This window comes from Heptranchias perlo, chromosome 5 (genome assembly GCF_035084215.1).
Source record: "Heptranchias perlo isolate sHepPer1 chromosome 5, sHepPer1.hap1, whole genome shotgun sequence".
NCBI classification, from domain to species: domain Eukaryota; kingdom Metazoa; phylum Chordata; class Chondrichthyes; order Hexanchiformes; family Hexanchidae; genus Heptranchias; species Heptranchias perlo.
This window is the reverse complement of record NC_090329.1, coordinates 34,318,544-34,330,765: the sequence shown is the minus strand read 5'-3', so window position 1 is coordinate 34,330,765 and position 12,222 is coordinate 34,318,544. Positions and strand designations below refer to the sequence as shown.

The 12,222-nt window shown below is 44.9% G+C and overlaps 1 protein-coding gene across 1 annotated transcript in view; it reads left to right on the top strand.

The window, feature by feature from the left end:
- eipr1 (EARP complex and GARP complex interacting protein 1) overlaps positions 1-12,222 on the top strand; it is a 96,142-nt gene that overhangs the window by 2,553 nt on the left and 81,367 nt on the right. The window contains exon 2 of the mRNA XM_067984207.1: positions 9,324-9,407. Within this exon, the coding sequence (XP_067840308.1) occupies positions 9,324-9,407 (84 nt within the window). The remainder of the gene's footprint in view (positions 1-9,323; positions 9,408-12,222) is intronic.

Sequence of the window (12,222 nt, the reverse complement as noted above, 5' to 3'; positions counted from 1 at the left end):
ACAGAATTAGCAGTCACTTGGACAAGTGTGGATTGATTAGGGAAAGCCAGCACGGATTTGTTAAAGGCAAATTGTGTTTAACTAACTTGATTGAGTTTTTTGATGAGGTAACAGACAGGGTAGATGAGGGCAATGTGGTGTATATGGACTTTCAATCAAGATATGGACTTTCAATCAAGATTGAAGCCCATGGAATAAAGGGGGCAGTAGCAGCATGGATATAGAATTGGCTAAGTATCAGGAAGCAGAGATTAGTGGGAACGGTTGTTTTTCGGACTGGGGGAAGGTATAAATTGGTGTTCCCCAGGGGTTGGTACTAGGACCACTGCTTTTCTTGATATATATTAATGACCTGGACTTGGATGCACAGGGCACAATTTCCAAATTTGCAGATGACACAAAACTTGGAAGTGTAGTGAACAGTGAGGAGGATAGTGATAGACTTCAAGAGGATATAGACAGGCTGGTGAAATGGGTGGGCATGTGGCAGATGAAATTTAATGCAGAAAAATGCAAAGTGATACATTGCGCTAGGAGAGACAATATAAACTAGAGGGCACAATTCTAAAAGGAGTACAGGAACAGAGATCTGGGGGTATATGTGCACAAATCGTTGAAAGTGGCAGAGCAGGTTGACAAACCAGTTAAAAAGTGTATTGGATCCTGGGCTTTATAAATAGTGGCATAGAGTACAAAAGCAAGGAAGTCATGATGAACCCTTATAAAACACTGGTTCGACCACAACTGGAGTATTGTGCAGAGTTCTGGGCACCGCACTTTAGGAATGATGTGAAAGCCTTAGAAAGGGTGCAGAAAAGATGTGATAGAATGATTCCAGGGATGAGGGACTTTAGTTACGTGGATAGACTGGAGAAGCTGTGGTTGTTCTCCTTGGAACAGAGAAGGTGGAGAGGAGATTTGATAGAAGTTTTAAAATCATGAAGGGTCCAGACAGAATAGATAGAGAGAAAGTGTTCCCGTTGGCAGAAGGGTCATGAACCAGAGATCATAGATTTAAGGCAATTGGCAAAAGAATCAAAGGTGACATGAGGAAAAACTTTTTTACGCAGCGAGTGGTTAGGATCTGGAATGCACTGCCCGAGGGGGTGGTGGAGGCAGATTCAATCGTGGCTTTCAAAAGGGAACTGGATAAGTACTTGAAAGGAAAAAATTTGCAGTGCTACAGGGATAGGGCGGGGAGTGGGACTAGCTGGATTGCTCTTGCATAGACCCAGCATGGACTTGATGGGCTGAATGGCCTTCTTCCATGCTGTGACCTTTGTAGGATTCTATGCTTCTCTAAACCTGGAAGTGGGCAGGTTGGAGCCGGGATGCATTCCCGCTCCAAAAATCAACTATTTTTACTGTCCACTCTCCCCCAACCCACCCATTCTTGGGAGTTAAAAGTACCCCCTATGAGGCTGATTCCCCCACCAGGACACTGAGTAGCAGGTTAGTAGGTTTAAGCCTTCCTTCCCTCCTTGTAATCATTTCCATTTTTTTAATCATAAATCCACCTGACAGATTGTTCCTGGATCTCACGTGGTCCAAAGGAAATCCATCTGTCGCCTACTTAGAAGTTCTGCATGAAGGAGAAATGTTTGTACACACATCTGAAACATCACTAACTCAACCTACATTGGGACAAAAGTGCCCTTTACTCCTTCTCAACAAGGGCCCATTGGATGTGCCCTGGCTGAATTTAGCATTCACCAGAACCCTCAGGTATGAATCAATAAATGCCTATTGTATTTTCCAATCAGTGCTAATTGAGATCTCCTCTTGAGCTGTGCAAAGCCATAATTCCCCATTTGAGGGCATCCATTGGTTAGCCATTGTTCAAGATGGTGAGTAGAGAGCACTAGGTCTCCAGTTTGATGCCAATACTGGGTGTCAAAATTGGTGGAACATTTCCCATTCACTTCCTTTAGCGTTGACAATCCCAAAATTCATCTAAAAGTCTAAACATTGAAAATAGCAATTAATGTCCATCTTCTACAAAAATTTGGAAGAGGCTACACAAACAGAAGACTGTGCATTGAAAAGAAAATTGCGTTTGTGATTGTTTTAATTCATCAGTAGGATAGGGTTATGTTGCCCACTTGTACCAATGGCACTCTGAAAGTATCTTGAGAGTTATAAACTAAAGCCATTAATACACTCACAAATGTGATAGCCTGTGCTTAATGTCACCTGGCTTATATATATTGTATGTTTTACTGACATGCACCCTGATTCAGATTTCATTGTTTTTGGTGTACTGTGCTGATGGCTATCTATGATGTGACACATTGGCTCAGAATTTGCTGCAGCCAGTCAATGAATGGCACCTGCCATTGTTAGACTTGCCTTTCTTTTCTCGTTTAATTTCCATGAGATCTTGCGCTGGAAGTTGCTGGAAATGCAAGATAGAAACGGTGTGGTGCCCTCTAAGGGCATCTGAGATCTGTGTGAACAGGGCAAGCAACAGTGTATCTCCTTAACCAATCAGATTGAAGGATTGTTAAATGAACAGGGCAGAATCTGAACCAAGAAGTGTAAATTAGAATGGTGAATTCAATGTCAAATCAGGTACAGAAAGAGAAATAAAGAGAGGGAAAGAAAGATTGGATTAAGAGAGAGAGAGAAAAAAAAGAGCTAGAAAGAAAAAGTTTTAAAAAATTAAATTAAATTAAAAAAAAATCTCCAACAACAATTAAAAGCTGAAGGATGAGACTCCATACATGTAATAGTTAATTTTCAGTGCCAGTGAGGTTGTTTGGCAGTAATTAACACTTATCACACCATTAAAAAGGGTGCTTAGACTGAAATGGACAACCCCTAACTTTTTGTGGTGAGTTGAGTTCGTACCTACCATGCAAGTACAGGAACTTCACGCCATTCAATGCATTTGAATAGTGAGTCAGACAGCGAGATGCTGTTTTTGCGAAGCTAACGGTGGTGCGGCGCATCTAGGACAGCAACTTACGGATTTTCACATTTAATTGCACGTCTACCCCCCTCGCCTGAAGTTGCTGTGTGATTTGCGCATAAATAACGGTGAGTGCCATTAGCCTCACCGTTATTTTGACAGAAAAATCTGGGCCAATCTGTGATAAACCTAGAAACATACCTATGCACCACTTCTGAATTAAGTACAAGTTAAGTATAAGTTAAATGTTAATGTAACATTTTGGTCCTGTTACAAGTTGACACTTTTTTTCTATGAATTTCTGTACAGTATATATTTTATTCCAGACTTTGAGGATAATTAGTTGAAACCTTAAGGAGAGAAACTCACCATAAGAGCAAGGTTCTAAGCAAAGGAACTTTCTATCTAACCAAAGGAGTGTGTAAGGGGAGTACTTTTCATCCTCTATGCTTCTGCTTTTTCATAGAATCGTACAGCACAGAAGGAGGTCATTCAGCCCATCGTGCCTTTGCCGGCTCTTTGAAAGATCTACCCACTCCCCTGCTCTTTCCCAATAGTCTTACAGATTTTTCTTTTTTCAAGTATAGATCCAATTCCCTTTTGAAAGTTACTCTCTTTTGAAAGTGTTGCCTCCTCCATATTTTTGTAGTTAATTGATATTTTTATGGGCGAAAACAATACACAAACCAGAAATATCTTTGGTGTTTTAGAGAAAACATCAGTTCTATTGCTGGCATGGAAGCCCTCGAATCTCTCCCCGCTCGTAATAAAATGGAAGCTTTTACTGAATGGTCAAAAATATTTCTGGTACCAATCTAATTAAAACTGTTCTATTTAACAAGTGTCAGTGGAGTATAGAAAAGTATCCTTCAAAGTGTCTCACATGCAAGGTGTCTATCGCATGTTAACTTTTGATTGGCTCAAATATCATCCATCTCTCTATATTATAAAAATAGTAATCTATCCCAATTTTCTGTCTGTTACACTTCAAAAAAATAAGTACAAGAAACAAAAGCTGTTATTTGATACAGAAGACAGAATGTTGTAACCTGTCAGTGACCTTACAATCACACTTTTAGGAAAAAAACAAGAATTGTGACCTGCAGCCTGAAAAACTCTGTCATCATCCAGTGTTTAACAACAATTAAACTTTGTTAAAAGGAACACAGCTTCGCCTTAGTAGGTGAATAATATGTTCTGCATTACATGGTGTTACGCGGTTCTTATAAATAGTGCATTGTCTTAAGCACGGGAGCAGGGGCCGAAGACAATGGCTTCGGTCTTCCCAATGTTAAATTGGAGGAAATTGCAGCTCATCCAAGATTGGATGTCACAAAGGCAATGGAGGGGTCGAGGGAGGTGGTGGTGAGGTAGAGCTGGGTATCGTCAGTGTATATGTGGAACCTGATATCATGTCTTCGGATGATGTTGCCGAGGGGCAGCATGTAGATAAGAAATAGGAGGGGGCCAAAGATAGATTCTTGGAGAATTCCAGAGGTAATGGTGTGGGGGCGAAAGGAGATGCCAATGCAGGAAATGCTCTGGCTATGAATGGATAGGTAAGAGTGGAACCTGGCAAGGGCAATCCCACTCAGCTGGACAACGGAGAAGCATTAGAGGAGGATGGTGTGGTCAACCATGTCAATGGCTGCAGACAGATCAAGAAAGATAAGAAGGAATAGCTTACCACGGTCGCAGTCACAGACAATGTCGATTATGACTTTGATTAGGGCCATTTCAGTGATGTGGCAGGGGTGTAAACCTGATTGGAGAGGTTCAAACATGGAGTGGTGGGAAAGATGGACATGTATTTGGGAAGCGACAACACGAGAGGAAAAGGAGGCTTGAGATGGAGCAGTAGTTGGCAAGGACAGAGGGCCAAGAGTGGGTTTTTTTCAGGAGGGGGTCGATGATGGCAGATTTGAAAGGGAGGAGGAACTGTACCTGAGGGAAGGGAACTGTTTACAATATCAGCTAGCATAGGGGCCAGGAAGGGAAGTTGGATGGACAGTAGTTTAGTGGGAATAGGGTTGAGAGAGCAGGAGTTGGGTGTCATGGACAAGATGAGCTCGGACAGGGCATGTGGGAGATAAGAGAGAAAGATGTGGGTTAAGGGCTAGGTCAGGGGGAAGCTTGGCTTTGTGGGCAAGGGGAAGGAAGGGAAGTGACAGATGCAGCTGAATGGATGTTTTCAATCTTAGTGACAAAGAAGTCCGTGAGCTCTTCGCACATTGTTGGAGGTGGAGGGGGCAGGTAAGAGGGGTTCAATGAAATGGTTGGTAGTGGAGAAAAGAATCCTTGGAGATATCTTTGCATTCCAGGATGATTTTGGAGCAGTGAGCAGTTTTGGCAGAGGAGAGATAGTGCTTGATGTGGTCCAGCGAAATCTGGCGATGAATGGCTAGACCAGTTGTGTGCCATAAATGTTCAAGTCTCCATCTCTTGGGCTTAAACGGGCAAAGATGGGGCCACACCAGGGGGATCGACCAGGGTGGGTGTGAGTACGGGTTTTACTGGGGACAAGGGCATGAATAGTGGAAGTGAGGGGATGATTGTGCAGATCGATAGCTGCAGAAGTATTGTGACGAGTGGAGTACCAAAGGTCAGACAGTTGAGAGTTTATTTCAGGGGCAAGGTGTCATTACCGTGAGCTAAGTTTCCGCCAAGGCCATGATGTCAATGCACTCATCCACAATAAGGTCATGTTTGGCAAGGCCTTGTTCTCAAGAGCACAGATGTTCTGCAGGGACATGCAGAGAAGGGCAGTGATTGTTGATTCGCTGGCAGAGTCCACAGGATCAGTGGTGGGAGTGATGAGTGGGACAGGAAGGAGGTTGTCATGATTAGCCCCCAGCAGGCATGCTGGGTGGGAAAGTCAGTGAGACAGAAGGATGGGGCAGTTGGGGCTGCTGCTCATAAGGAAGCAGCATTGAATGCCTCGATGAGCCCTTTGGAGAATGCTGAGAGAGGCACAGAGGGAAGCTGTGGACTTATCCAAGAAGGAGGCAAGCCTGGGACAGTGGCAGGAGTGTAAGAAGGTAGAGGAATAGTGAGGAGTTGGGATAGGAATTTGGGGGGCAAAGTACCTGAGAGAGGAGAAATAAAAGCAGGCATGACTGGGTAACAGGAAGGGGAGGCGATAGGAAGGAAGAGTCCATGAGGGATAAAGAGAAAAGAAAGAAAAAGGAAGAAAGAAGTAATGGGCTCAGGTCCGGAGCGTCAGCTAAAATGCGCACACGATTGGACACGGGGAAACTCAGGTTACATAGGCATGGCAAAGATTAGGATAGACATGTCCTGGTTATAAATGGAGAATAGGCAGGAGACCATAAGAGAGAGTCCAAAGTTAAAGTCAGAAGTCCTGTGGTGGGATGAAGTTGACTTGTCGATACTGAAAAGAATAATGACTGGTATATAGCATGAGTGGTCTTTCAATTGAAGATAGGTTTATATAATATTGTACTCTAAATTTGTAAGTGGGTTGATGGCTTGGGGTGGCTGCAAGCCTGGGAGTTCAGAATCAAGCCAGCCCTCTGTGACAGACTAAATAATTTGATGCTTGAGCCAAACAGGTCCACAGTTCTCCTGGTGTCCTGTCCAACATTCATTCTTCAACTATGATCATCAAAACACATTAACTGGTCATTCATTTCATTGCTGTTTGTGAGACTTTTCTATGCACAAATTGGCTGATGTACATGACAACAGTGAATGCTTCAAAAATAATTGATTGGCTATGAAGCACTTTGGGATTTCCTGAAGCATGAAATACACAATATGAATGCAAATTATTTCCTTGTTTCTAGATAGGCCCAGTTTCTAATAACTAAAACTAAAGTGCGTCTTTTGTAATTGGTGCTCCATTCTCCACGATCTCCCACAGTAGGTATCACTTCTGCTAATTTTCATCTGTGTTAGCATAGTCAAGTCCAACATTAGGGGGTCGATTTTAGCACCCGCGATCAGGTGCATTCCTGGCGGAAGGGGGCTCCGAAAATCGGGGAATCCCGGGGCGAATTGGGAGCCCGGCTCCAACCTGCCCACTTCTGGGTTTCCCACAGATGCGCTGACATGCGCGCGCAGACCCCGCATGTGGGACTCCCGCAGGCAATTAAAGCCGGCGGGGTGCCACTTAAGCTATTTATTTAGGTATTTCAGATCGTTTACAGACCTGATTAAGGAGATATTTCAGGAGGGTTGGGATTTTACAAACAACTGGGACTGTTTCCCGTGCTTGGGGAAACACTCCCAGTTCAAATGGACGTGTTGCAGCTATCAGCCTGTGGCAGCTGCAAAGGTCCATTTGACAGGTGGGGTGGGGGGGACCCTCACTCATTGCAGGAGGCCGCTCTGTCACTTTGGACAAAGTTTGGCCTCCACCACCCTCCTCCTAACAATAAAATTCACCAACTTGCACACTTACCCCGGTGTCCAGACACATGTACCTACCTTGCGGACCCCCTCAGATGTACATCTTCCAGATGGGGACTGCAGTCATGACCTCGGAGGGCGAACAGCATCACCAGCCTCGCCGGCCACGCCATCCACCTCTGACACGTGGAGCTCCACAACACAGTGCTGTGACACATCCACCTGCACAGCAGGAGGGAGGGCAACCGTAGAGAGAGATGCGTCGCAGAGGGCACTACCCTCGCCACAGGGTCCACAGACCGAGGCTCAGCGTCCTGGACCTCTCTGAGCAGCAGTGCACACGGAGGCTCAGAGTCACTCGACATGTAGTCGTGGACATCTGCAGCCTCCTTCATGCCGAGCTGTTCCCGGCTGGCCCGAGCACCATCTTCTTACCTGTCGCTGTCAAAGTCACCACTGCCCTCAACAACTTCTCCTCCGCATCCTTCCAGGGTGCCACCGGGGACATCACCGACGTCTCTCAGTTGTCTGCACAAAAGAGCCCTGCAAATACACCTACACCCACTCTGCAGTGACACAATGGGTGGCATCAGTTGTGGGTCTTTATTTTGATCCTCAGGAAAGGGCATTATTGCACAAACCAGACAAGATTTGCAAAGACGTGACAGTAGTGGTGCCAATATAATATGTGATGTGAGTTGGTCAGAAATTAAATACAAGTAAAAACCATGAGAAACCCTCAAACACCCTTGTGCATCCCCTTCATGCTTACGACACGTTTGCCTTATGGTTCCTACTGCACATATGTGATGCATGCCCTGTGGCTGCAGCACAGGTAGTGGCAGGTTGAGTGAGGCTGACTGTGAAAGAGATGCACGAGAGGGTGAGTATGAGATAGAGCCATGAGATTGTATGAGGATTGGGTTGAGTGGTAGTGGCGGGATGAGTACTGGCGAGGTGAGTAAGTGCAGGTAAGATGAGGATGAGGTTTGAGTGGGTGTGAGGGGTGATGTGACAGAGTAGTGTTGGCTGTGCAGAAGGAGATGTGGGGTGGGGGCGGTGATGTGGCAGACGGAGTGTAGGGGAATGAGTAAGTGTACTCACTTTGGCTGACCTACATAGGTCATTGGAGCGCCTCCTGCACTGTATGCAGGTGGGCGATATGTTGGTGGTGCAGGTGACCTCCTCTGCCACCTCGAGCCAGGCCTTCTTGGTGGCAGAGGCAGACCGCTTCCTCCCGCCCGCCGGGGGGGAAGATCTCTGTCCTCCCCCTCCTCCTCACCCCATCCAATGATACCTGGAGTGAGGCATCATTAAACCTGGGAGCAGCCTTCCCCCTGGGCTGCTCCATGCTGTAATTTTCCTATTTCTTGCAGCATCAGTCAGTGGAGCACTGCCTCTTTAAATAGAGCTCCTCCAGCTGACAGACCTTACTGTGCATGCGCAGTCCGCCCGCCGCGCAGCTCAGCAGCGGGGAACCCGGAACAAGAGGTAAGTGGATCCAATCGGCCTGCGATTGCGCGCGGGGCAGACTGATTTCACCAGGCGCGTTACCCACGCGCCCAATCGCCCCCTCACCGCGAACCCGCCACCCTGGTAATATCGGGCCCTAGGTCTTTCTCTTGCCTTCCAGGCTTGCAGAACTAACTTTTTGTACTGTAATATTGCAAGGTTGATCAATCTTGCTCCTAGTTGTGAATTCGTCCTGAAAGTAATTTCTGTCTCCAGCGGAATACTCCAAGGAGAATTCCACATGTTAACATTCTTCAATTGTTTTATGCATTTTATGCCCTCCCTCTGAAGCAGATTGTAGCCCCAGAGCATATGTACCGAACATGCCCTTCATTTCTGCTTCTCCGACACTAGTCATGTGAAGTTGTTTTGTGGTTAGATGTGCTTTATAGAGTCGAACAAACTTTCTATGTTTTTGGTTAGTGGAAGCTGTGATTACTATAGGGGATAGTTGGCATAAAGCAAACACATGAGATAACGCAATGACATGACCGTAAAATTATAGAATTGTTTTATTTTTATTTTGCAGGCTCGTGCCTTAACACCACAAACTGCAGAAACAGATGCAATCAGGTTCCTGGTTGGCACTCAGTCTCTAAAGTATGATAATCAGGTGAATATCATTGCTACATTGTGGCATGAAGCTTTGTATGTGCTTTTTATGAATAATGATGAAATCACAAAATAAACAGTTATGCTGTAAACATAATAAATCAGAACTCTAAGCATATAATCATTTTTTAAAATCATGGTGATGACTCTTCAATAGCTGATCCAAGCAGACAGTGTATTGGCCAAATTCGGGGAGGCCAGATACTCTTGGTAACCATTACCACAATTTTGGTAAGCAAAAGCAAGAAAGTTATGCTAAACATTTATAAAACACGGCTTAGGCCCCAGCTAGAATATTGTGGCCAATTCCAGGCTCCATACATTAGAAAGGATGTCAACGCCTTAGAAAGGGTGCAGAAGAGATTTACTAGAATGGCACTAGAGATGCGGGACTTCAGTTACATGGAGAGACTGGAGAAGCTGGGGTTGGTATTGGTGAGACCACACCTGGAATACTGCATACAGTTTTGGTGTCCATACTTAAGAAAAGACATACTTGCTCTCGAGGCAGTACAAAGAAGGTTCACTCGGTTAATCCCGGGGATGAGGGGGCGGACATATGAGGAGAGGTTGAGTAGATTGGGACTCTACTCATTGGAGTTCAGAAGAATGAGAGGTGATCTTATTGAAACATATAAGATTGTGAAGGGGCTTGATTGGGTGGATGCGGTAAGGATGTTCCCAAGGATGGGTGAAACTAGAACGAGGGGGCATAATCTTAGAATAAGGGGCTGCTCTTTCAAAACTGAGATGAGGAGAAACTTCTTCACTCAGAGGGTAGTAGGTCTGTGGAATTTGCTGCCCCAGGAAGCTGTGGAAGCTACATCATTAAATAAATTTAAAACAGAAATAGACAGTTACCTAGAAGTGAAGGGAATTAGGGGTTATGGGGAGCGGGCAGGAAATTGGACATGAAGCTGAGTTCGGATCGGTCAAGGCCCTGTGGGTGGCGGAGCGGGCCCAGGGGCTGAGTGGCCGGGTCCTGCTCCTACTTCTTGTGTTCTTTGGATTTGAGGTTAGGATAAGATCAGCCATGATCTTATTGAATGGCGGAGCAGGCTCGAGGGGCCGATTGGCCTACTCCTGCTCCTATTTCTTATGTTCTTATGTTGTGGTCCTTAGAGCAGAAAAAGTTAAGAGGAGATTTGATAAAGGTGTTCAAAATCATGAAGGGTTTTGATAGAGTAAATAAGGAGAAATTGTTTCCAGTGGCAGAAGTCTTGGTAACCAGAGGACACAGATTTAAGGTAATTGGCAAAAGAACCAGAGGCGGCATGAGGAAAAACATCTTTACGCAGCGAGTTGTAACATTCTGGAATACACTGCCTGAAAGGTTGGTGGAAGCAGATTCAATAGCAACTTTCAAAAGGGAATTGGATAAATACTTGAAAGGGAAATATTTGGAGGGCTATGGGGAAAGAGCACGGGGAGGGACTAATTGGATAGTTCTGCCAAGAGCCGGCACAAGGCATGATGGGCCGAATGGCTTCCTTAAGATCCCACGGCACTATTTCGAAGAAGCGCAGGGGAGTTATCCCCGGTATCCTGGCTAATATTTATCCCTCAACCAACATCATTGAATCATATTATCTGGTTATTATCAAATTGCTATTCATGGGACCTTGCTATGCGCAAATTGGTTGCCGCGTTTCCTACATTACAACAGTGACTAAACTTCAAAAATACTTCATTGGCTATGAAGCGCTTTGGGACATCTTGAGGTCGTGAAAAGCACTATATAAATGCAAGTCTTTTTTGTATCATTCTATGATTCTAAGTGAACTGACATGATTTCTTTCACCTTTTTCAGTTTATTCCTTTTGAAGTTGGTTTGACTGCTGTTAATTAGAAGACTAGGCAGTTCATCTTTTTATATCTTTTGTATCCTATTGCAGCCAGGTGTGAAAGGCTTGTTTGTGCTTTATAGTGAAGTAGGGGGGTGTATGCATTAACACGCCTGAGAAAAATACTCAGGCAAGCCAAAAATGATAATCAAAGCAAACAAGCAGGGTATTATTGAGAGTCAAGTGTGCTAGGTGCAGAACACACTGGATGGATGTGAAACTGTGTGTGTCTCTCTCTCATGATGCAATGGCAGATTGGGACTTCCATGTGCAATAAGGGCCATTCACAATTGAAGGTTTTGTAGGTACCTAAATCCACAAACTGCTCGCACTTGATCCAGAGGAAAATGCTTCCTGTTTCACTCGTCCACACTCACATCTACCAGTTTCCAGTGCCCATGCTCCAAAATATATTAATAAAAGAGGACTGTGTAAAATCAGCAAAAAGTGGCAGTTTTTGTTTTTTTTTCCCCCACAGCTTCATGATTTATCTTTTCTAAACATCATTAAGCTTTTTTTGAAGGAGGTAGAAAGCAAGGGGAGCCATGTGGCTGTGTTTGGAGAAGCATGATTGGCAGAGGAAAGGATGTATTTGGAAAAGGAAAGAAAGAGCTTATGGGAGCCTGCATTGTTCAGCTTTCCTCCAGTTCAGCAAGTTTATTCAATGAGTGGCTAAGCTATTTGGGCCAGGAAAATGCCAGATTTATATTAGCTGAATTCTGCTCGGGAGGGGTAGATGAGCCACAATTGGCCACAGTGGCACTGGGGAGAGGAAGATTAGTCCTGGTGCTCACACCTGATTGCTATTGAGTAATCCCTGTTGGAAGTGTGCATTTGTGAATGTTAGGTGAGGAAAGATGTTATGCCCCTGCTGTCAAATTGTCTGCTGATGCTCCCTGTCAGGTTCACTCATGTGTAATGGCCACTTGGATGAGGTAACAAAAGGTCACTGGGCCTTGTGAAGCTGAGCAT